The 27,319-nt window shown below is 42.1% G+C and overlaps 2 protein-coding genes across 2 annotated transcripts in view; one reads left to right on the top strand and one right to left on the bottom strand.

Moving 5' to 3' along the window:
* sipa1l3 (signal-induced proliferation-associated 1 like 3) overlaps positions 1 to 15,156 on the bottom strand; it is a 72,113-nt gene extending 56,957 nt beyond the window's left edge. The window contains exon 1 of the mRNA XM_062418774.1: positions 15,015 to 15,156. The gene's annotated coding sequence lies outside the window, so the exon portion shown is untranslated. The remainder of the gene's footprint in view (positions 1 to 15,014) is intronic.
* A 4,367-nt stretch (positions 15,157 to 19,523) lies between these two features.
* Positions 19,524 to 27,319, top strand: part of map3k10 (mitogen-activated protein kinase kinase kinase 10) — a 35,883-nt gene continuing 28,087 nt past the window's right edge. Inside the window, exon 1 of the mRNA XM_062419639.1 lies at positions 19,524 to 22,449. Coding sequence (XP_062275623.1) covers positions 21,444 to 22,449 — 1,006 coding nt within the window. The 5' untranslated portion in view covers positions 19,524 to 21,443. The remainder of the gene's footprint in view (positions 22,450 to 27,319) is intronic.

Raw genomic sequence — 27,319 nt, forward strand, 5'->3', positions numbered from 1 at the left:
ATATGTGGAGAGACGCAGAGAGGATATAGTTTGTTTTGGGGAAAGAGGGATAAAATTAGGACTGGGTAGCAACTGAGGAAGCGTGGCTGACCCCGATTCTGCCATGACTCTGCTAGAAGGAGGGAGGGGAGGGGGGCAGCGCAGACGTAAACCTACAGTGACAGGACTGCTGCTCCAACAACACACCCCCCACCACTGAATCAGTCTTTGCTTGCTCCAGCTCCACCCTCCCTTCCTCCATCTCTGCTCTTTACATTGTACTTCTACTTGCAGGCATGAACAATAAAATAGAGGTAACTCATCAAGAAATGCAACATACTGGCAAACAAGCAGATCCAAATCTCGACAACATTCAAACACACTAAAAGCATTGTATGCTATTTAGCTTTATTAATGGTGCGGTCTAACATTTTTCAGCGCAACCCGTCCATGCATGTGAAAAGAGGAGAGGAGCCTGCACATAAAGAATGCAAGGAACGTGGCGTTATGAGCCTGTTTTATTAAGAGAGGAACACAGGCATGTGATGCTGGCTGAAAGCTACAAGAGGGTGGACTTGCTGGAGCTCAAACTGGACTGTAGTCAGACCCCTGAGGCAGAAGCTGGCCCAGCTTGGCCCAGTCTAGAGTTGGTGGGGGTGGAGGTGGTGGTGGTGGGGGCAAATAAACATGCCTTGCTGTTAACGCTGGAGGGGCTGACGGGGAGGCTCACTTGAAACCACAGCAGGACTACTTCAGTGATGTGTTTATGACCAGGAAACTGCCTGACAACTCTCTCTCTCTTTCTCTCTCTCTCTCACTCACTAACACCCACACAAAGATGGACAGATCCACACTCATATGCACTCATTTATAAAGACAAATAAAAACATCATGCTGAGATGAATAATCAGAAAATGAAAAAATATATCACGCAGACATTTCCAGGCAGAAAGACGAGGGAGCGGCCACAAGCACCAAACTATCAGCTCACCCTGGGAAGAGGATTAAAAGCACTAAGCTCACCATTTTAGCAGGAGACCCTGAGATGGTGTGCTAAGTGGGTTAAAGCACACCCCAAGTCTTATAATCGCTCCCCTCCTCCCTCCTTCCTCCTCCTCCTCCCTCCCTCCTCCTCCTCTTCCTCCTCCCTCCTTACGTCTGCCAACACCAGCCGAGGGGAGCAATTTCAAGTCCCACAGAATACTTGGAGATGCCGAGATGAGGGAGTTAGAATAAATAGAAAAGACATTCACCAAAATGTGAACTAGCAGCTTCATCTGGACAGACTTTCACAGAGCGGTGCATCAGAATAACGTGCAGGCTTAAGTCTTCTCTACCCGGGAGGGGGGTGCATCTTTCTTTTACGAGGGTCTGCTGCTCTTCCTTTGACACCTACTGTAATGTGTGATCTAGTGTTTCCACCTCTCCTCCTCTCCTCCCCGCTTTCTTTTTTGGTGCAGATATATTCTTACTCTGAGCTGAGCTTAAACTTTACATCTGTGTGTGCTCTCTGTGTGTTTCTGGAGTCCACACCGAACGTCTATCCGATACACACACACACACTAACACACACACAAACACCCGTTTCTCACACAGCGTCACCAGCCAGACACTGTGGTAACATGATGCCATGGTGAAACTGTAATACTGTAGCATGGCGGGCCTGGCTCTTTTTTAGCATAGTCCCAGGCCCCACTGAGACCAGACACTGTTTGCCTGCAGGACTTTGACTAGTGAGAGCAAACACAGTACAGTAGGTCCATTGAGACTCAGCCGAAACACAGAGCTGCAGAGAGCACTGTACAATCTGACGCTGTGAGAAAAGAGAAACAAAAGAATGCAGCCAGCGAGCGAGGGAATTAAACCAGAGCAAATAACACGAGGATTAAATCTCAAAGGTAACTGCTTACTCCAGATTTCTTAAAATACATGCACATGTGTGTGTGAGTCCCTTTATTGTTATCCACACCTTCTGGACTTGCCCTCTATTCTGTGATTACAGGAAAAGCATTTTCAAAAAAGGTGTTCAGGACTCCTTTCAACACATCTCCAATGAAAGCATTATTTGAAGTAGTTAATCTTCCACAATATAACTTAAATGCTGCGGCCTTTACATCTCTGACTGCCTGTCAAATGATTCTTGTAAAGTGGAAGTTACTATTGTTTTTTCCACCAGCAGGTTAAAACAGACCGCGTTTCCCAGCTGTGCCACAAAACAACACAGCAGCATCCAGCCAGGTGTTCCAATCAAATACCTGCATGTATAGATTATTGTACAACATATTTCTACTGTTTAAAACACACTTGTCGCAATAAAATCATTTGATAAGTCTTCAAAGTCAGAGATATTCTACTCAAACCAATCTGGGTTGGATATCATCTCACCAGGATCTGAAACAATGCATCGCCCCCACCCCTGTGTGATATGATCAAATTCTCATCTGCCAACATAGGTGACATGATCATATCCAGATAACAATACATATCATAAGATAGCAGATTGTCTGTAAATTCAATGAAATCTCATAATTTGCAAAGTACAGTTTTCTGTTACTTCTGTCCAACTTTTGTGTGAATTCATTAATAAATTACTCTCATTAATAAATTACTCTCATTGGCTTTTTACTTGCTAAGCTTTCCTTGCACGTACAAGTGTAGATGTTGTGAGCTGGAGTGTTTCACCTGGTTCACTGTCTCTCCTCTGCTGTGCTGTGTGCAGCATACACAACCCTGCCCTCTGGTAGAGCAGAGCAGAGGAGAGAAACAGCACGACCCTAAATGACAGCTAAATGCAGTAGAGACTCTGACACTAAGCTGAAATAAAACACAAAACTTGTAGAGGCTCAGTGGTCGATGACTGTCTGCCATCAGCAACATCCGAAAATATAAACGATTTTGTATTGCTGTCACACAACGTATATTGTATATCATATGCCATTGCATTGTTTTAACACAGGCTTTTTTCAGTCTGAACACCAGCTTAAAGAGCATCAGATATAGCTACTCTGAGGGAATCTAATAATACATTTTATGGAGCCAGGCAACCATTAATCACCCATGTCAGGAGTTGGAGAACACCCTATGAATACTGAATTTTCTGGAAGCAAACGTCACTGAAATGTGCGGCAATCTGGGAACAACACATCATTATTCATTATGTTGCGTGTGTCGCAACATAATCAGAGTTTTTGAAATTTAAATTCTTGAGTTTTTTCTTTTAAAGTCAAGATATGTGGGTGAAGGGCAGAGAGGTCTTTGTTTTATCGAGATGTTTCCCATTGTACCGTTTGGTCTTACTGGACCGCTATGACATCATTTGTGTCTCATTGTTTGTTGTAGGGATAAAAATCAGCAATAAAAGAGCCCGAAAATACAGCCACAGAACCACACACACACACACACACACACTTTTACAAAATCGAAGGCAGATGGTGAGCACAGGTGAATACGACCCATTCAGAAGATATAATAAAGAGGGGTTTGTCTCAACTGAAAGAGGATTACAGGAGCAAGGTGTGGTTCCTTTTAACTCAGTGTGTGTGTGTGTGTGTGTGTGTGTGTGTGTGTGTGTGTGTGTGTGTGTGTGTGTGTGTGTGTGTGTGTGTGTGTGTGTGTGTGTGTGTGTGTGTGTGTGTGTGTGTGTGTGTGTGTGTGTGTTGGACTAGCCCACATGAACACCCCATTAAGGAGAGCTAAATGGAGACACAGGATCTTAGTGAATTTCTGTCAGCGCTCTGCCTTCATGACCCTGAGGTCAACATTTTTAAACTCCTTCCCCTGTAAAACCAGCATATGGTTCTCATGCTAAAGTAGCAGCGATGACTTATGTATGCTTGTTGGTTTTAAGGTTGAAGTATCAATCACACCGGGGAGGCAAGACGGAGCTCTACACACTGAGAGAGATCTCAGCCCCGCAAAACTATCTCAGGCATCTGGATCGACAGCGGCATCTTTTAGGTGGAATTTGGCCAGTAAAAACAGCCGAGTAGAAGGTGTGTCTGCTCCAAAAGGCCTCAAATAAAAACTCAACAGGGGGAAGAATAAAGCATCATATCGCCATCATCACTTTGTCTTTCAAATTCGGCTGTGGTTACAGGGGCAGGGGTGGCGTGAAGGCCTGCGACCCACAGTTATCACCCCTTCCAGCCCAAGCAAGTGCAGAGTGCTGTCACAACAAGCTAAATCCATCGAGAAGTCCTCCGTCTTTCTCTCTGTGTTTGGTTTAGAGCGTGGCGTGAGTCCAGGGTGTGGTTGCACAGCCATGCATGCACTCACACATGCATGTACACCCACAGTGAGCCGCTGCACATGTGTTCACAAAGAAACACACTGGCCTACTTGTTTTCCGGGCGCAGACAGCAGTGGTGTCGAGTGAAAACATTTAACTAATGACAAAAAGGTTTTTTTAAGGAAAAGAAGAAGAGAGAAGAGGGAGAAGAGGGAGAAAAGGGGAAAGAGGGGAGGAAGAGGGATCCAGGGGCCTGGAGACACCTCGTGGAGCTGCCAAATTTCCTGTCAAATTCAGACGTGGGAACCACTGTAAAACCACAACCCACTGTGTACATGCATATCGGAATGGGAGGGGGTTCGGGGGGGGGGGGGGGGGGGGGGGGGGGCGTCTGCAGTTGCTGCATGGTAGAAATGTGCTTAATGGATGCAGCCAGTGTGTTGAGGTGTTTTGGCTGAGAGCAGCGACAGAGTTCATGTCTGGGAGACAGAATGGAGCGGAGAGGTTGTCTAAGTGCATGTCTTAGAGGCAGAGAGGGAGGCGTTTGTGAGTGTTTGAGCGCTTTTGGGCAACAAAGTGGGTCATGCGAGTTTCCGTCAGGGGCGGGGTGATAGCACTGACCTTCAGTACATACACATAGTCACCTGGTAGCCACAGCACAGAGACAAAACATCCAATGTCTTCTGCCTCTCTCGCTTTCTCTTGTTCTCCACCTTTTTTTTTTTTTGCATTGCTCTTAATCCCAGCGAGAGGAGATCCGCTCCACATACACACCCCTCTCCAGAGAACATCACACAACAGACATTTCCTCTGCAAATTCACACACACACAATACTCCCTCGCTCACCATTTCTCTCTGAGGGGTACTGTATCACATTTACACACTTTTTATCATCACTCACTTCCACTGCTATTTGTTGTACTTTCTCTCTTTTGACTATCTTTACATGTTCAGAGGTAAAGCCTCGTTTGACACGCTGAACCAGAGTGTTATCTTATCAGAGCTTGGCTGCAGAGGTCATGGGTAAAACTGAGATGGAAAGAGGGGGGGGGGGGGGGGGGGGTGAATAAAAGGGGTGAAAGAAGAGAAAGAAGCACATGAGCCTGCTTTCTTCTAGCAACAGACCTCCCTTTTAGCCTCTCCCTCTGTCTGTCCTCCTATCCCTCCTCCCCTGTCAAGCCATTTATCGGCTCATCCGTCTCCTCCTCTCCCACGATGATAACAGGCTCCACTGTTGTGTGGAGAAACACCCAAACTTCTGTCACTTCCTTCTCCCCTCCGCTTCTCTCTGGCCTGCTCCTGTGGGACAGTTAACGAGGCTGTCGCTGCCGCACACACTCATGGACATGAAAAACAAACACACATGTGGACTCTCTCGCACGCACACACACATATGTGTTGGTGGGAGAAAAAAAAGCAGTTTGTAAATCGCTGGTGTGGGCAGCAACAAATTATTATATTGATAACGAATCTTTGCAAATTAAAATGCACAATTTCAGCTGAGACTCGTGTGTTAAAACAAAGTAAAACCACCACTTCACAGCAAGTGAGAGCATGATCTGAGAGTCACTGGGCAGCAGCCAAGTCTACAGCGTAGATTTACATCAAACCCAAAGACTAAAAACAGTCTGAGAGCTGAGCGTTACACAATGAAAGTGTTTCAAAGGGTGGCATCAGCAGAGCTTATTACAATACTACTAATTTAATCAGATACTTAACATAAACAGCACTGGAAGGCATACAGTACAGGCGTGCACATGTAATAGTTCAAAAGACGATTGTGCTCAGGCTGCAAATACTAAAAAGATCCGCTATAAAACGTTACATTCAACCAACGACAACACAAAAGCTCAAATTAGCTTCACTATACTTCCCCTCTCAATACTACTTTTCTTGTGCTTCAATAAGAATGTGAAAAGCTTTCAGACTGTTTTAAAAACAACTGTTAGCCCCTCAAAACCGGGGCTCAAAATTAGCACCAGCCAGCAGCCAAAACCAAACAATAACAACAGTAGTCTATTGAGTGACTAGTAAAATTTGAACACTTGCTAGTTAATTTTGACCCCTGCTTATAAGTGCTGCTAAACACTGGATTGTTTCAGCCTGAATTTAAAAAAATATTATTATAAAATCCAGCTTTAATCTTTTTTATAATACACGTACGCTGAAGAATATTACAATACTGAAGCATTTATTTTACATAAAGAACAAAAAACATTGGAGCAACTCTTAATATCCGTAATTTACTTCATTTCCACACTTAAAATTCATTCAAAACAGCCTGGCGATAACTGGAGTTCCCTCTCTATTGTTGTTGGGTTACCTATCATCACATTGTAATTACACTTCTGCCACACCAAGCTATATTTAATATTTGTTTTGAAAGCACAACACAGCTGTCAACACATAGCTGTGGCAAGAAAAAACAAAACAGGATCATTTGACAAAAAAATTGGAGCTGGTTCAACTATTGCATCAAAGCAAAACATCATCTGACAAGGTGCTGTGTCCATGGCCAGCAAAAACATTCACCTTCATTGTTAAAGCTCATGATAAAATGTCACTGTGGTAACTTTTAAATCCTTCCTTGTCGTATTATAAACCGCTGTGCAGCATTTCTGCATCTGACAAGCTTTCAAATTCATGGATTTACTACTCAAATCATCCTTCATGGATTGTATTTCATCTCATCACTAGTTATGGGTCTCTCGTTTGTCAATCTGATGGCAGCGACACTACAGGGTAACCAGGGTAACCAGGCTACCTCAGCTAAGCCAGCTAGCATTCATTCATGAGCATGCTATAGTTAAGTGGGGCGCTGCTAAAATGTTCCAGGTGATTAAACTATTTTGACAGTAATCGTTTGGGTCACAGAGCATATTCTTTGTATGACTGCAAGCACTGAACCGTCACATCTGTACTGTAATGATTCAGGATGAACACACACACCGTTACACTACTAATGATAACATTTTTAGACACAATGTGTGTGTGTCTGTCTAGAGCCTAAATGCTCACTAAAAGAGGTTGGATAGCTGATGACAGATTGACCACAAGAAACACAAACCATTTATTCCAAAATACTGAATTATTTCTACTCGTACAGCCATTGTGAACACACACACACACACACACACACACACACACACACACACACACACACACACACACACACACACACACACACACACACACACACACACACACACACACACACACACACACACACACACACACACACACACACACACACACACCAAAGCAAAACAGTTGTATATGTTTGTCAGAAATCCCCGTCTGTCCCGCTCATGGAGCAGACCCAACACATTATCTGCACTTCCCTGCCTTCGCGACAGCATAAATACATTAGCATACCATGCCATTTCTGTGCAGAGCAGACCAAATGAACTTGTGAGGAAATAGCGCACTGAATAGCCTCCATCTCAGTATCAAATCTGATTTGGAAATGAGGAGGGAAAAAAATCACATTTTGATACAGTACCATAAAATCTGGGCCAAGAGGCATTCATGGAATGACCACATGCTATACTCAATTAGCATTAAAACAATGGATCCACAGTCAGCAGTCATAGCCTGAGATCTGAGCTGTGAAGAGGCAGAGGGAGGGAGAGACCATATGCATGTATGCATGCCTTTCTGAGCACATACCACAAAATGAGAGGGAAAAGAAAGAAACAGACATCGGTAGTTTCATAAAACATCACACATTGAGACAAATAACTAAAAACATCTTTTAAACTCACCCGTTCCCTCCATGACACATAACCACACACAGGCTCAATCTGTGTGTGTGTGTGTGTGTGTGTGTGTATTTGCTTGGTAAAGGACATGCAGGCCACTAAAAGCAAAGCATCTTGAATGACGGAGGAAGGGAGAAACATGCAAATCAATCTACACATTTCCTGCTGTTGTCTGGTGTTTCGCCCTTTTCCCCAACAGTTTATTTTCCCTCTCTCCTTTTCCCTCTATTTATCGAAATCAGCGTGTTTCCTCTCCTGAAACTAAGACGCTCTAATCCTGAAGCATCCCAACAATGAATTGGCAAAGAATCCGTCTAGGATATCAGCTGCGTGTCAGAGACATTTTCTGAGCTTTGAAAGGACGTTTTACTCATGTCCTGTGAACTGGACATGACTAATCTCTGCAGTCTAAGGCCACTTCTCTCCCCTGATGCCTGGTGATTCACTACGCAACACTCATCTCCGCCACACACACTTGCAACCTCCACAGTCACACACACTCACTCCCTGTCCTACAGCTTGACCTGTGAAAGCCAGTGCCGAGGGCGAGAGCGACCAAAGAGGCAGGCGATCACCTCCAAATAAAATACAGATGGAATTTCTCATGAGGTGTCTGGGGGGCTACAAAGATGCTTTTATGGCTTTAAAGCAAGAAACAAAAATGTGGTCACACACACACACACACACACACACACACACACACACACACACACACACACAGACACACACACACACACACACACACACACACACACACACACACACACACACACACACACACACACACACACACACACACACACACACACACAGCAACTAAAGATTATTTAGTTTCATCTTCATCTGAAACCCAAAGTTATCAGTTTACAATGATTCATGGCAAAAAAGCAGTGTGTCTTTCTGTGTTTTTGCTCAAAAAAACATCTGAAGCAACAAATCAACTGTGAGCGTAGCACAGCTTTACGTTTCTTTGCTGCTGTTGTTCAGACTAAAACAGACAGCAAGTGAGCTTATGGCCTGACAGGTGTGTGATGGTCAAGCTTGTGTGTGTGTATGTGGGGCACACAAGGTTAATTCATTCTGCCTCACTCCATAAAAACAGATGGAGACAGAATCAGCTGTTTCTTTATCCCGTCATGCAGGATTTCCTCTTTCCAGAACATTTCTCCCATGACATATGACGGACACAAACACACACACACACACCACCTGTCAGCCTCAGTCCCATGTGTGAAGCTTTAGTTAGAGACATATATGAAGCAGGTGTAACAACACGCTCTTCTCCTTACTGCAGCAACTCCCAAGACAGAAGAAACAAGAAGGAGGAGGGATGAAGGGAAGAAGACATAAAGAAGAGAAAGGTGGCGCCTGCCCCTCTCAGCCACATGCCAAGTCATATTAATGAAGGTGTCTGAATGCTTTTCTGTAGAACAAAGCCTGATGATGATCCCCGGAGATCGAATGCATGATTTGTGCTTCAATCATCAAGCGTCTCTTACAGCACATTTAACATCATCATTCCCTTTTTGAAAGAGGCGTATAGGAAGGAGAGACACATTATGAAAGGGGGAAGAGTAACAGATAAGATCCCTTAATTTTGTGGAGATGCACAGAGGCTGAGCGGGCGAGTTATTACAACGATTCAAACCCGCCTTAGCCTCAGATTCAGAGATTAATTTATAACAGTCACATTTTAAGCTGTCTCTTGTTTCAGATCCAAGTTAAAACTCACCACCTGTCCGAGTGAAGTATAGACTCTTCCTTAAGTGGACATCCATTTGTGAATCTGTAGAGCGGCCTCCACTTTAAACTGTTAAATGGACAGCCATATACAGGCCTGTGTAAATCACTCTTTATGTGCAGCACTTTGTCAGGCTGTCTAAACGCTTCATAGCCAATGTATACGTCCCGTATAACCCTGCTGAAAAAGCCTGCTGTTTAAGCCCAATAACCCTGTTTAAGTGTTGTGTGGATGGATGGCGAGGCATTCCCTCTCACTCTCTTCCTCCGCTAACATCGCTGACCAGGGGGAGGATGCAGGCCGTCCTGTGGCAAGAAAGGCCTCCTCAACATCTGTGTTTATCCTCTAGCTAAAACCAACAGGCTATATTTACCCTGGTCTAACAAACCCAGAGCAGAGAAGTCAAGAGCAGAGAGATGTAGATCCATTCAAGTCTTACATATCCACACTGAGAAGACACCGTCCCTTCTCACTTTTTTCTTTTAAAGCATGAGATAGAGAGGCCACGCACATTTACACGCAGGACTGTGAGTCTCTGATTCATCCTCTTTGCTGTGAAGGAGCCACAGATTGGTAAACAACACCTTGAGGGAATTTGACCTCTGAGGGAGTGAGAGGAGAGGAAGAGGAGGCAGGCTTGATAGATCAGCTGCCTACCAAGCAAATGTGTTATAGCTGTACTGAAGGCCATAAAGCACAGACTCATTTCATGAAACATGGTGTGTACTTCTTTCTGTAAATCTCTGACCTCTTGACACTGTCATGCGTGCTGACTTATGGATAAGACCCTCAGGGGAGGCAAATACATCAAAGAGAGTGGGGACAGGAGGCGGCAATGCTGTTGGTGCTCTAATACTGTTTCATCTTAAAAATGTACACCTGCACTCTGACTAATACTGCTTTCATACAGCAGATGCTTAACCAGTTTTTTTTTACCCGTTCACATGAGAGTTAAATATCCAATCATTTAACTACGCGCACAATCATTCACCCAAAAATCTATAAAGGAAATATACAGAAGTAAACACCTGTCACACATTAAGGTGGACAGAGATATTTGTCGGATATTTGAGGGCGTCACCGTTCAGTCGACTGTACTCTATCACACTGTTGTTCGATGCACATGAATGCTAAACCACAGAATTACACAGAACTACACGACATTACATAATTATCAAATGTCATTTCCAGCTCTCCCGCTCACACCCACACAATGTGCTCTCAGTGTCTGTCTCGCTGCCTCTCTGTCTCTCTCTCGTTAGACGAGCTAGTTGGTAAAAATCTAGTCTGTACATCAACAGCATTGATTTATGTGAATGGAGGGGGGGTTAATGGGGTCTTTATTTATTTTGTTTCAGTCTTAGAAACCTTCCAAAAAGTGCTGTATGAACATTTTTTGGAGATTTGTGGCGGGTATGAGGAGGAGGGTTTGGTCACCACAATACTGGAGGTGGGGGACACAAATTTAAAGGTTGTTATAAATCAAACTTAAATAAAAGTTAAAATACTAAATAAAAACAGTGAAACCTCATAGAAAAACCTGCCCACCACAGCCAATTAATGTCCAGGCTGCATTCAAACGTGGTTGAAACGAGGCCGTGTGTGATGGTGTGCGGTGACCCATTCAGATTAACTGCCAACATGGATTTAAACTGCATCACTGTGTTGCTTAAAAGGATTTTAACAGATAAAACAGTTTCAAATGTGCTCCAGTGATGGATGTCGTTTGAGACGCTTTAGTGTGCGTGTGTGTGTTCTTGAACACACTGTGAGCAGAACACACAATTGTTCATTTCTATTAACCTTTATTTAACTAAGGATTAAACAGAAACCTGGCAAGAAAACTTCTCGTTCTTAAATTACAAACACCAGGAATGCTGCCAAGGTGTCGTGGTCGGGAAAGGGGAGCTCTGAACCGGAGCTGGTGCCAAAACGCAGACTTTGCAGCCTTTAAAAAAAAAAAAAACTACACAAGAGACCCCCATGGAAAGACATTGTTCACCGAGCAGATAAATATGGCTGCGTGCCTGTGGATGAGTTACTTTAAACCTTTGTGGAGAAGAAAAGAACAGAGAAAAATCAACAGCTGATGAGTCATGTGCACCGAGGTAGGACGAGGTGATTCAACGCTATGTTTACAGGCGAGATAACTCAGGTGGCCCAGATTCTGCTCCCTTTTGTTCCTGCAGCTGTTTGCAATGAAACGACAAAATAAGTAGCAGAAAATAGATGTTCCTCAAGATCTGAGACTGTACACAATCAATATCTGTTACCCTCAACTACAAGCTGAGTGCTGGAGGTTTTTTACAACTCCGTAACGTGAGGTTCAAAGTTATGAAATGGAAATATAAACACAAACACTGTTGGAAGTAGCAGCACTTTTTAAAATCATGTGGTTTTGGCAGCAGGACTTATTCTCCAGAATCTGAGCTATGCGTGATATTTATGAACTTGGACAGTACCTCCCACAAGTTTGGTTGTAAAGCTGAAGTTTCAAACCATCATTTTTTATCGTTTTAACAGTTTAAACACAACAACTATCAAAGTGACGTCTTCTAGAGCTGCAACTCTTCATTATCCATTAATCTGTGGATTATTTTCTTGATTATTTGCCTAATTATTGGGTCTATTTAACATCTGACACAGTGAAAAATGTTCATTATAGTTTCCTAAAGTGTGTTTGTCCAACCTACAGTCTGATATATTCAATTTACTGTCACATAAGACTAAAATAACAACAGATCCTCACAAATGACTGACTGTAACTGGGAAATGTTTCTATTTTTGCTTTAAAAATTATATAAAACGATTAATGGATTATCAAAACAGTTGCCGATATCTTTAACTAATTGTTGCAGTGTTACTGTATTCAGAATTTTGAACTGGGTGCTTTAAGAGTTCATAAATATTGTACATAACTTCATTTCTGTCAATCCTTCCTTTTGTTCAGGGTGGGCTTTAGCAGAGTGACTTCAGAGATGTGCTGTGCTGATTTTGATTCAATTCATGTGACACAAACCGTCTAACTTGGAGAACAGTGCGGCGTTTGGGGAAAACGTTTGTCACTTTAACATAAAGACACAGACACAGTGTTCAGACCAGACTCTGCTGAACTTTGTTGCAATGTTAAAATTAGAGCTTTAAAGAATAACAAATGCAGTATTGAAAGTGGAAAGCTATTTAAAACAAATATTTGAAGTTATAAATTTGCCTCTTGCCTAACATAAGACGTAGATACCCAAAATTACAACAAACCCTGCAGGGCTTTTTCCATGGAAGACACTTTGAAATGTCACAGCAAGAAGAGCACAGGAGTAAATAATATATAATACAATGATGGTTGAATTCCTTCTGTGTCAGCCATTGTTAATATAATTAGTAACAGTATGACAAGTGAAAAAGGCCTATTACAACATAACTCACATCCCGCTCTATAAAGGGCCAGAGAAAACCAGATTTACAGACATAAGAATTCATTTTCATGATCCTAATTATTGCATTTTAAGATTTTAATTGCACCGATGTGTCTATACGCCACAGTCTAAAACTCCTACTACCTTCTGCAGGTTTGCTTCGTCTCTTCTTTTCAATAAATACATCAAAAACATCTGGCAGGGACACACTGCTGCACTCACTGATGTAATACGTTGCACTGAACTACAAATGTATTGCAGCTTTTTTCCCCCTAAGCAGTCAATGTATGGAATATTTTTTGCTTTGGCAGACAGTGGAGAGTTACGAAAGAAGACCGTAAAGGAGGAGATAAAATTAGCCTTGTGGATGGAGAGTGTCTTAAACTGTAATAAAAGTGCTTCTGACTCAAGTGTCGAGCTCAAACTCCACCAATGAATGTGTCACGGTTCAGATTTTCAGCTCAACTAGAAGGACATGATCAAAACGAAATGATGTTCATGGCCGATAAATAGATATGTATGTGTAATGTTTTCAAACATCCATGAAAAATATGGACATTCTTTCACAGAGGCTACAAACTCACTCCCTGGGTCTGGTGTGCAGCCTTTGATCAATGGAGGCTATGTCATTATTATTCATTCAAATCTGATCTCCTCTAAATCTGAAAAGACAAAATGCAGGATTTCCCCCATTGCACAGCAACCTGGGATTAATGTGACACAAATGGGCAGTGCTAAGCAAACCAACATGACCTTTTAACATCTAAAAATCAATGGGATAATCACAATAGGACAGTTATACATCATATTCCAGATTTGCCCCCCATAATAATTATTCCATTAGTTCCAGCTTGAAGGCAACCAGAGTAAATGATGCCCAGAATATGTGGAGTGCTGCCATGCTCTGCTGCTCTTGCACGACTGATCCATCATGCTGATACTCGACGTGTCATTTCCTGAGTGTTGGGGAATACGGCAGCAGCAGCAGCACAAGGGGGGATCTCTATGAAAGGGAGACGACGCCCCGAGGCATCATCAACTCCCCATTCATTATAATGTTACACGCTCGTCCGTCCGCACACACACACAAACACTCACCTACTCTGCAAATCCTCCGCACATTGCATTCACCTTTTGACAGCTTGAACAGTGTGTGCATGTGTAAGCACGCAAAGAGCACAATCAACCCTCCTCTCTTTTCTTTTTTTATTGCCACAATTAAAAAACGTGTTGCACAATATAACCTCATCTCACCGAGTCATTTATGCCTGAATCAGCAATACCTCTACTACTACTACTACAAAAACTACGTGCAGCCATCCAACATAGCTTCCCATTCAAGCTCCCCTCTCCTCTGAAACAAATCTCCAGCTATACTGCACAACTTCCGATTGCAGCACACAAACTACTAGAAATTCAAAGCTCGTCCCAGGCTAACTAGCTGGCCTGCTCCTCTCCCAAACAAAGCTCCCATTGTCTGGAACTTGTAGTTTTGGCGTTTTCTCTTGGCCCTCACAAGTGTGATTAACTCAGGTACGAAAAAACTACAAATCCGAAGTCTGCATAGCGATAGGAGCATGCGCAGTGGACGCGTAATGATCAGGGGAGGTTGTGGAGTATTTTGTAGTTAATTGATTTTTAGCGAGTAGAGGCATATTTCAGGCTGTGTATATCTCCTCCATTTGAGTGGCTGGAGGTGGAGCTCAGAACCGTAGTACGGAGCTGCTCACTGCATTGACTGAAGTTGAGTCGACTCGGTCTTTGCCTCACCTCTCGGTGTTTGCTCGCCAGCGTTTAGTTTCACTCGTCACTTTTCAGTTTTGCTTTTGAATATCCCGCACTGTAGCCTACTGCTTGAGAGATTTTTAAAAAAGAAGAAAAGAGTACACACCTTACTCTTAACGCTGCTCCTGTGTGTTGTTGTTTTTTCTCCTACTCCGTTAAGATAAATCTCCAGACATTGTGGAAACACTGGTTGGCCGACGGTCGACTGGCTGTTCACCGAGAGAGACTCTGCCAAGAATGCTCCAACGCTGCGCCCCGCACACACACTGCGCATGCGCGGATGAGGTTGGCGCAACCTACTGATAGTAACAGACAGGGGGCAGCACTGCGCCCCTGGTACTGTGTGTGGACATGGTTTCAATGATAATCAGTACATGCAAATGTATTTTAATTGGGGGGGGGGGGGGGGGGGGGGGGGTATTATGGAGCAGGGTTGCGAAGGTTGCTTTGGTAATGTAATAGGTTACACATTATTAGTTGCCCTAGTTAAAATGTAATAAGTAATGTAACTATTACAATGACTTTTGTGTTGTTTTTCTTAACTTATTATTTAATTTCACAATGTTTGTATGTAATATTAATTAGGTGAATGGTATTTATGTTTATTTTTATATTTTACTTTACTTATTGTCTGTGTTATCTCTTATAGGTGAGGTTTTAAGATAAGCCCATAGGGGTTTTCTGCGTCACCCGCACATGTTTTATTATTATTTACAATTTTTCTCTGACTTTTATTTTATAAATGTGAAAATAAACCAATAAACCGATAAACATCTGTGTGTAGACCATTCAGGAATTACACCAGATAAGCACTGTGTATTTATCATGCTGCATGTTCAAACGTTCACAGTATACAGTCATTGTTTGTGTATATTTCAAGATTGTTATGTTGTTATTTTGTGTAAGTACACTGAGAGTCACAAAACCTGAGTCAAATTCCTTGTGTGCATAAACATATTTGGCCAATAAAGATGATTCTGGTTCTAATGTTGATTATACTCAACTCACAAATTAATGAATAGCACAACCTTGTGGTTGCTAAACATAATCAATCCTCCTCAGACTCTGATATGTCAGAGTTTATATCACAGTTATTCTAGTAGCTTTAATAAATGTTTAAAGGTTGTATTAATTGTTAAATAACATCAACATGAACGACTCAATCTTAGTCCTAAACCCAGCGTTTAAGTTGTTAATTTAATCAGTATCATCATTTTTATTTAAATCAACTTTTTATAATGATTTTTCTGTTATGTGTTTCTGAATTGTTAAATATTATCCAGATTTATTTATGTGTATCTTTTGCACAATCGATGTTCATGAACACTGCTATAATTTTTAAAATACCTGTAGCAATGCAACCTTGCACACTAGATGCCTTAGTTCTTATAACATTTTAATACCCAGAAAATGCAATTTTGTTTTTCATTGGTAGCATTTGATACTGAAAAGTATAAAAGATGACAATAAATGACCTTGAGCCCTTGAAATCCTTAAAATATCTCCAGAACAAACCAGAAAAACAAAAGTGTCAAAAGTAATTATAATAAAATAAAAGATAAAGATGAAAAAAGACATTAAAAATCCAATAATAGTACTACAGTACTGTCTCTGTAAATAAAAAAATCAAATAACTATGAGGTTGAATTCATGTGCAGAGACCATTTTTGAAAGAACCAAAAAGCCACAGCTTACCTAAAAAATAAAATGAAATTACATACAATGGATCCAATGTTAGATGAATACCTTTTCCCTCTTTCACATTTGAATAACATCAGTTGCACAAGTAGCTTAAAGAGACAACTGCACCATTCGAGGATGAGCACAGTGTCATAGAAAACCTGAAACATGTCATTGGGGTGATGTTTTGTTGGAGAGAGTTCCTGAATGGATATCCATTAAAATTTGAACGTGCTGTGTTGTAGCCTGCACAGGAAGAGTAAAAGGCACAATTTGTTTGTTTTACTGCACTATGCTGAATACCTTAACTGTGGACATAATATACAGAACATGTTGTACACTACAAATCCTGCAAATATATGCTATCAGGGGTCCTTGTCAACAGTAAAGCAGTGAGGGACCAACATGCCAGGACTAACTTCAATTATAAACTAACACAACCAGCTTCAGATCAGCATCTTGTCCTCAATACCAGACCAAAACCTAACCTGCTATATGTCCTGTAGCTCTATCAGCCATTTCAAAAACTGTCAAACCTTAAACATTACACTGAACCAGATGACTTGAGGAAAATCTGATAACTATTTTAAAGGTTTAAAGATTTCCCCAAGCCTGAATTTAAAAAATAAACAAATAATACTATGGTTAAAATCATATATATATCATCATTATGTAATCTATGGGGACAAATGATTGTTGAAATTGTATGTCCCATCTGGATGAAGAGAGCTATGACACTTTAAAGAATATATTCACAGTTTTGCAATTCTGTCAGAAAGCAACAGTCAGGTGCAAATATGAACACTGAAAGAGGTTTTCCTCACTGTAATCTTTCCTCCTGTTTGTAATGGCTATTAAAGTCATATGCACTTGTGATAGGGGCCAAAATCCACAGTGTGTCCACACAGTCATTTTGTGCAAAAATGCATTCAAAAGTATATCTGACGCTTATATGAGGCTTCAGTAGTCTGAGTTAGTCATATCAAGTGGGCATCTGCCATATTTACAGAGTTCCTATCATCAAATTCCCTCCTTGTGTTTCCTTAGAAAGTGTTGAGCTGTGCTGGAAGTATAGTAACAAAAGAGGGATTTTGGCACTAAAAAGTCTATAATGTTGAAATATATCTACTTGATTTAATTAATTTGGATGGATGAAACTTCAGTATAACCTCAGATAAACTTTAAGAATGCATTTATGCACAAAACGAGGACTGCTGATTTTGCCCCCCATCGATTTAGTGCATTATGTGGGGATCTTCTAATGGTCAGTATGAACAGGAGGAATGATCATGTCAAAACAAAACAATTTAATTGTTGATTTGGGCAGCTGACTGTTGTTTTTCTTTTAATATCTAAAAAAAGAAAAAAGAAGAAAGAAGAGGACACTAAATGACTGGTAGACATTGTGTTTCAGTCATTGGACACCAGGGGTCAGTATCACTTCAAAAGTAAAAGAAGTTAATACTGCTATCATACTGTACATTGTTACACAAATGTTTTGTTTTTACAGAAATTAACTAAGCTTGGCGTTTTAATAGTGTTAGTTTTAATTGCACTCCAGCTTCGTCTATTTTGTGTCTGTGCTTTACTGTACAAAAACGTCGAGCACAGAGGAGAGTGGCCTTGAGGCGTAGCTACACTTTAGCAATAACAAGAAAACAATGCAGACATTTTATTAATTGCTCCCTTTACAAACAAATTAATGTTTTTTTCCAGGCACGTGTGTTAATCCTAGTCTTGGCAGTCAGTTTCCATCAGTAAAGCAATTTCTTTACATAATAGATTCACTCTTCTTTAATTATATGAGCTTGGCTAAAGCCTAACAGTTAGTATGCATCTTTTCTATTGAGTTGTCCTTAAGCAACACAATGAATCCATGCCAGTTTTGAGACTGTTGGTTTTCAGCTGACCTTTGACCTCTGAACTTTTTTAAATAAAAATGAATGTATGATTGCATTAGATTATACTTTATTGAATTACACAATTCACATTATCACTTTAAGTAAGACTGGTGTTGCCATAGAGATGATTTCCTTAATGCAACAGGACACAAGTGTCGAGTATATTAATTTAAGAAGATATTATTCATTGTTGTAATATTGTTTGCAAGGACCTCCTCAGGCAAACTCTGTTCTGCTTTATTCACCCTATCTCTAACTGGGAATGTGGATATTGACAGTGGTAGAAGAAGTACTCATATTTTCTTAAATAAAACTATTCTTACTGAGTTGTAATATACTGTAAAGGTCCTGTATTTGTATTTTCATTTAAAAGTGAGGAGTGAAGTGAAATAGAGGCATTATCAGCACAATGTACTTAACTTGTATTCAAGGTGGAGCTTTTAATTCTTATATAATGCAGGGTAGTTTCATCAGATGCACCATATTTCAGTTATTATATTTTGTGAGTAAAATGTGAATCTGCAGCATAACCAGCAACATTGATCAGTCAGGTAAATGTAGTAGTACAATGTTTTCCTCTGAAGTACACAGTTGCATATTTATTAAATGATTAGGGGGGCTTTTGTAAGTTATTTTGGGTGCAATGAGATAAAATAGTAACACAATTCAATTGTTTTCACATATAAACATCATAATAAATCTATAGCTGTTTGGGGCCCTTTGAGTTGGGGCCTCGTATTGGTAAAACCCGCCTCTAATAGTGAGTTATTTAAGTATGTAAGCTGTCATAATGATGTAGGTCAGCGGGAGATCCCTGAAAAACTACATTACCCACAGTGCAACAGTACACTCACACTCACTACAGCCTCTTCTCGCCCCAACAGACTGCGGTTTCCTCCCCTCCGTCCTGCACGGTGAGCTGCAGCCTGATCTACACACACACGATGGGGATAAGTGCGGAGACAGCCCACATGCCTGTACCATCCCCGTGATGTGTAGATCGGTGACAAGCCAGGCACTTGTTCCCACGTATGTGGATGGCACACCGGTTTATTTGGATGCACAGTCAGCTCCACAGACTTGACAGCTCGGCGCTACAAATGTCACGTCGTTTTGGAGAAAAAGCCTGTTTGGATACAATGGATATCCGGACAGCTGTCTGAGCGGCACCAACTAGGGAGACTGAGTATGTGTCTTTAAATTGGGTTACGGATCTTGATGGTGCTTCTCTATCTTTCTTACTCGGATGCAACCACACGCCCATGCGACGATGTCGGTGGATGTTGCTGCCCTCAGTGTCCAGGTTAGGGTACAGTAAATGTTAATTGTTTACGCATTAAAATAAAGCTGTTTAGCCTGTTTGGGGCGCAAGACGCAAGCGGAGACTGGACATTTTTTTTTAACATTTTTGCGCTTATCATAAATAACCTTATTATTATTATTATTATTATTATTATTATTATTATTATTAGGCTGTAGGCTAACTATTATTATTATTGAGATGGTTGAAGAAGGTGACATGGAAGCGCTTTATTTCATCTCGTCCAGTCGGATCAGAAACACTGTAATGCTGCAATGCCTCCACGCAAACATTCGCTGACAATATTTTTTTCCACCTCATCGGTTTCTGTGTTTCTTAAAGAAGTCGTGGACATTTAAAAAAAAAAAAAATCCACTCCTCCTGTTTTTGATTGATCACCTGAAACTACACCATGCGCGCTCAGAGGGAGTCAGGATAATGGTAAATGCTGGCATCCAATCTCTCTGTCCATTGAGCAAGAGTTTCTTCTCCAGCCGACCACTAGTCACCATCACAAATGTAGCCGAGGAGAGGCGACTGAACCAGGCCGCTGCACAGACACGGAAGCGGGTTTGTTGTCCTCAGACTCGGCTGGATGCTGATCATGGTGCCACTTTACAGCTCTGTATTGAATACCTGCCGCTCTGCCATCGGCTTGTTTCTGCAATTCCCCAGCTGTCTTAAAATGGACGAGCCATTTTTGATAAAGGCTATTCAGGGACGTTGAACCGGCTCATGCATGGTAGGATTTAGCCTGAACCGGCTTGTCGGGATGTAGGGCAAATATCCACGGATATCTCCCAACACAATATAGAGAGAAAACTGCCCATATTCATGGAGATGGATGGCGGGGGAGGTGCATCCACACTGGGCTGGATGAGAAATAATGAGGACCCCTGCTCAGAGGATTTCACTCAGATCAAACACAGACTGTGTTTCTTATTGGCAGCCTATATAGTCCATATTCCCTACTAACATTAATCTGACAATCACCATCAGCCCTGTGTGTTTTAGGCTTTGCCGTGCTTGTAGCTTTCAGAGCTCAATGGGTTGATACAATCACAATATTGGTTATGTTTTATTCACCAGGGCAAAAGATTAATAACTGTGGAGACATAATGAGAACAGATTTTTTGTTACATTTAGTTGCTCAATTATGACAGCATAATTGTTTGAAATTGGTAATATATTAAGTATGTAAAAGTTTTATTAATTACATGTAGCTACTGAAAGATCAGTGAGAGGAATAATGTCTGAATTTAATTTATCAGCTCACTCGCTGAGCGGGAACTCATCATACTGATTTTAACACACCATCTTTTTCTTAGACACATATTTATAATCTGTGGGTGTCTTTTAAAGACACAACTGTGGAAACAATCAATTAGGTTTGGTGGGCATAAACTCATGGATCTGCTTTGCTGAGTGTCATTGTTTGACCCAATATACATTGTCCCTGAATGAACTTGCCTTTGGGAATACATGTTACTTACACACTGCGTAGCAACAGCACAGCAGCAACCAGTGACAGGATTTGGCACAGTTTCAACAGCGAGATGTGATGGGGGAGAGCAGTTGCAGCTCTCTGATCCTCTGATCCCCTCTCCCCCTCACTGGTGGTCGAGGACACCTCCTCTCAGTCAATGGGCCCTGTATGGATTTCGTGCCTGAGTTGACTGAGGGCAGGCCTACAGCGTCAAACAGCAGTCAGGCTGCCATGAACCCATACGGCAGAGCGAGAAGCACAGCAGCCCCCCTGTCCTGCACCAGCTGTGGGGGCTGCTGTTCCCCGCCTCCCCCTTGCCTCATCCCCCCTGGGCCCCCCTCCTCTACTACCTCCTCCTCCTCGTCCATGCCCCCAAATATGACCCCTCCACCGCCAATGTGTCCTGCCCCGATCGTGCAAGTGGAGAATGGCAGCAGCTGGAACTCCTCTACCATCTCCTCCTCTGGCTCTCCAGACTCTCACCCCGGCCACCGCTGTGGGACCACCAACCCCAACCCCTACTGGACAGCAGTGTTCGACTATGAGGCCACAGCAGATGAGGAGTTAACCCTGCGGCGCGGGGACCTTCTTGAGGTTCTCTCCAAAGACTCCAAGGTGTCAGGGGACGAGGGTTGGTGGACAGGCAAGATCCAGGACAAGGTGGGTATCTTTCCAAGCAACTACGTCACAAAGGGGGACGCTGCCAGCTACCAGCAGCTGACAGCAGGGGGGCTGGTGGCAGGCAGGGTGGGTGACTGCCCCGTGGAGATAGACTTCTCAGAACTGCTCCTGGAGGAGGTAATTGGAGCTGGTGGGTTTGGGAAAGTGTACAAGGGAGTGTGGCGGCGAGAGGAAGTAGCAGTTAAGGCCGCCAGGCAAGACCCTGATGAGGATATTAGCGCCACAGCAGAGAGTGTTCGGCAGGAGGCCAGGCTGTTCTGGATGCTCCGGCACCCCAACATAATCTCTCTCCGTGGGGTCTGCCTGCGGGAGCCCAACCTGTGCTTGGTGATGGAGTACGCCAGAGGGGGGGCTCTGAATCGGGCCCTGGCTGGAAAGAAGGTACCCCCGAGGGTTCTGGTGAACTGGGCTGTCCAGATAGCTACAGGCATGGACTACCTGCACAACCAGGCATTTGTACCCATCATCCACAGAGACCTAAAGTCCAGCAATAGTAAGTATTACACAAACAAGTGTGATTTTTTCATCTGAATGATAACTGATAACTGAATAGGAACGTTAATTTGGGGGTACAGCACATAAAGGAGTAGTAGATCTTATTAAATCCAAACAAATGTTCTATGTAAAAGAGAAACTAGAACAAAACACAGAAAGAAGGAGCAACCAGACACTCGTTTGAATTTTGTCAGGCTTGAAACACTGCTATTGCTTACACCTCCCTACATCTGATAAAAAAAATTAAAAAATCTTATCCACTTACTGGAAATGTTCTGTAGCTTTCTGGCACACCTTTAGGCCTTCATCAGTAAATTGAGTTTGCTCAGTACAGCCTTCAAGCTTACCCCTCTTTATGCATCATAACTCACAGCTGAGAGGACTGCTGAGGTCAAAAAACAGGTTCGTTTCAAACACAAGAATCTTTCAAGGCAGCTCAAAAATAATACATCAAAAACACAAAATCACAGCTCTAGCTCGACTCCGTTCTGTAGAGACTTGCTGTATGTTGTATGTTTTCTGATCAAAACAGGGGAACAATATATTGAAGACAGATCAAGTGTACTGATATTATCCCTACTTTGTTGTCACAGTAGTACTGACACAGGATGGAAATAATCGACTAGTACTGTCTCGACATGTTGCCCAAAGTAACAATTTTATTGACATTATTTTGTGATATATAATATATTTCAACACTTCTTTACATAATGTTATCTGTTTAGCTACATACAGACTATTTAAGAACTTAACATAAAAAACAATATGTTAGATAAAAACAGCAAACATTTGAATAGTTTAAAGTATATTGATAAGCAGTTGCAAGAGAGCATATCGCAATATGTTTCTGTGTTGATTATTTGTCCCACTTCTAATATTGATGTCTAGATGCTCAGTCTGTGGTCACAGCTATTATGTTATGGATTGACCTATATTAAATCCACTGGGGTAAATAAGTAAAAACAGTTATAAAGTTGTATGTCATTGTGGAAACATGATTATCGAGTGTGTGGGGTATTAGGCACTGACACTGGATGAGAAACTTGAAATTGAACGCAGCAGGGGAGCCTAAGTCTTGAAGAACTGGTCTCCTTCTGCCATCTTTTTCCCATCATCTCTCTCTGCACCTCCTCTTACTCTCTATCCTCCTCCTCCTCCTCTTCTTTCCTCCCCTCCTCAAGGAGAGCAGTTCTGCTCTGCAACTCACTGTGCTATTTTTGGTCGTCTGTGCTACTTGCTGTTTAAAGAAGCAGTTGCAGTTGTTGGTGCATCAAAGAAATAATACACAGCGTGTGTGTGTGTGTGTGTGTGTGTGTGTGTGTGTGTGTGTGTGTGTGTGTGTGTGTGTGTGTGTGTGTGTGTGTGTGTGTGTGTGTGTGTGCGTGTGTGCGTGGGGGCGGGGGGTGGGTGTACGTCGAGGTCAGACTGTGTGCGTTTATCCCAAGTGACATGACTGATGGGGGATGGAGTGCACAAATATGGGTGGAGTGGCAGGATGCTGACTAAATGCCTTTTTATGAGGAAGACAGTGTAGGTTAAACAAACTCGCTGCTGATTTGCCGAAATGTCTCCTTAATCTTCCATCCCTCAGTTCTTGAGTCTCTTACTTTTCCATCATACCCTCACACTCACACATACGTCCCTTGTTCCCATCTCGTCACACTGCCTCCTCCGCATGTGGCTCCACAACAGCAACGATGGGGTTCAGATGCGTATTGGACAGCAGAGCCTTGGCAACAACACCATAACGCTGCCTTTCTATGGCGACATGGGCACTGCTTCTGTGTCACTGAGTCATACAGCTGCTAGCCGCTGTCAGCTGCTGCGCAAAATGTCAGTCCCCTAATTTAGTGTATTGTCTGTGTGAAAATAGCAACTGAAGAAATGCAGGAATGTCTCAGTAAGGGTTTAGACCCTCTCTCCCCTGAATGATGAATCTTGCCGAAAATGTGTGGGTGCTAATCGTTAAGTATGCGATTAGACTAGATGACTCACACTGAGGGATGTTTGCATTAGCCTGGCAATGCCCAGCAGGAAAAGCATGGGAGGAACGTGAGACAGGGACAGAGGAGAGAGGTGCAGAGTCAAAAGAAGAGGGTTGAGAGAATAGAGAAAATAAGCTTGGGGTCCAGAGAGAGCGGAGATGTATGAAGCGAGAGAGGAGACGGATGGGAAAGAACAAGAGAAGGAGAGCGTGGGGGATAAACAGCGGTTCATCTCAGTTTAGGGTTACACCTCAGCTCATTGTCCAGGTGCGCTGGTCTCAGGTGTCCTCTTCAAACTGCCGACCACTTGGCATCAGTGCGGTTACAGAGCAGCTCAGGCCCCCGAGCCTCTCTTCTGTCTTCCATCAGTTGGGCTCGGCGCTCAGTAAACAATCCAACGCTTCATTCTCCCACAGCTTTCTGAAGAATTCTTCAAGGAAAAATGTGACACTGCTGATCGAGTGAATGTGTCTTTAAAGCCTTGTAAAAATGTTTAAAACATAGGCATTTTATTTTTGGCTCACTCTGACACTTTTTTATCTAAATTTATCTCATCTCAGTTGAAGTTTTTTAAGGTGTGCCTGTGTGCGTGTGTTCTGTGTTTTAACCTGCTTGAGTGTTGCTGTCAGTCGGGCCCACAGCGTTGAGCGAGTGAGTGAGTCTATGTAACGTGGATAATCTGATTACCGTGACCTCCTTAGAGTGAAGTCAGCATGTTTGTGGGTTGGCAGGTCATTGCCCCTGTGGTCATGCTTTACCTGTCATTCTGATCCTGGATCAGCCTCTAGTTTCACAGAGCATAGGGCACCAGGCTTCCTTGATTGGATTAAAGCTTGTAGAAAGGATGGCAAGACCTAGAGTGCTCTTGATCACCTTAAATACACAGTGTATTAACATAACATCAATATGAGTAGGGCTGCAACTAATGATTGTTGTCATTATCGATTAATCTGCCGATTATTCCTCAGATTAATCTAATAATCATCTAGTCTTGTCAGAACATCCTGACAAAAAGTCCAAGTTGACATATTCGAATAGCTTGTTTTGTCCCACTAGCAGTCCAAAACCCAAAGATAATTCTGTGTCCCTCTCTCTGACAACTCCAGTTGAAATGGAGTCTGTTATAGTCTTAACTTAGACAAAGACTGTTGTTGGTGTTACATGTGAGATGCAGTTAAAACACCAGAAAAAGCTAGTAAGTATACATTGAGTCATTTTGTCAATTAAACATTCATTATCACTACCAGTATAACAGACTGAGTCATGGTTCTATAGAGGCTGTGAGCTAGCTGCAGCTACAGTAAGACGATACAGGTGAACTGATCACCTGTCGCTAACTACATAGCCTGCCCTATACTGTAAATATCATATAGATTTACTGTGCGTCACTCTGGACATTTATATAACAGGAGCGTTTGTGTAACTCCTGCTAGATAAGATGTCTTAACGCTTATTAAAAGTGTGAAACAAATGAATGTGGATATACGGAAGTTTTATGGTCCCAGATGAAGGTGTATGTGCTGTATAACTGTGAATGCATAGGCTAATGGACACACATGATAAAGACAAAGTGAGGTTGACATTATCTGCTATTTTGACTACTGTAGCTTCAAATTGGAGCCATGTTTACACAGTCAACAATCATCGTAATAGTTGGAGCCCTGTGTCTCGAAGCAGGCTTGTCAGGATTGCTGTTTGCTCATAGAGTTTAAATTGCAAAGCAAGAAAAGACAAATTAATTTACTGAAAATACCATTTCTTTGAGCTTTATTTGAACTGCAATCATAACGGAGCTGCAACAATTAGTGGATTAGTGGTTACCAACTATTAAATGTATCGCCAACTACTTTGATAATCAATTAATCGTCATTTAAAAAAAAGAAAATGTCCATATTACAGCTTCACACATGTATGTTCTTCTTTCTTTAGTCTTCTATGATACTAAACTGAATATATTGGGGTTGTGGACAGTTATGTCAGGACAAAACGGGACATTTATGTTGCATCTTGTGCTTTTGGAACAGTTATCGACAGTTTCTGGCATGTTATGGACCGGTTGACTAATAGATTAATCGAAAAATAATCAACAGATTAATAGATAATGAAAATAATCATTAGGTGCGGCCATAAACCACAACATCAACAGCACTGCACATAAGTGCTGTAATAGCTACTTAACAGATTAACAAGGCGAGATATGGCATATAGTCGCTGTCATGGAAAAGCCTGCGTCTGGCTGTGTGTGTGAGAATATAAGAGTGAGTCTGATGAGGAAAGGATTAGAGTGGTGGCCAGTGCCGGCTGCTAATCCCTCAAAGAGACAGAGTGGTGGAGGGCGAGACTGTGACTAACTGGACTAGTGCGAGCTAGCAATAGGAGGATTCTGGGCACAAATAGAGAGGCAGAGACTGATATCACACTAGTCTTTTAGCTTGAGGTGTTCAAGTATTTCACGGACTGAATTTAACTGATATGAAACTACGATATGTATGGATACGGCTTTTGCAGGCATTGTTTTCATCATCTGCCTATTAATACAAGACTGTAAGTTTAGTTTCAGAGATTATAATTAAAAAAAAAAAAATCATTACTTAAAGGACCAGTGTGTAAGATTTAGTGGTTGAATGGATTTGGTAGGAATGGATTATAATATTTACAAGTATGCTTTAATCAGTCTATAATCCCATGAAAATAAGAATCAATGTTTTTGTCTAGCTTAGAATGAGCCATTTTATATACAGAGGGAGCGGGTCTTCTTCCATGTAAGCCACCATATTGCACCGCTATGTTTCTACAGTGGACCAGAATGGACAAACCAAACATTGGCTATATAGAGAAGGCCTTTTGTGTCATTTACATATCATGTAATTATAAAGGATTGCA

This window comes from Scomber scombrus, chromosome 5, assembly GCF_963691925.1.
Source record: "Scomber scombrus chromosome 5, fScoSco1.1, whole genome shotgun sequence".
Lineage (NCBI taxonomy): Eukaryota > Metazoa > Chordata > Actinopteri > Scombriformes > Scombridae > Scomber > Scomber scombrus.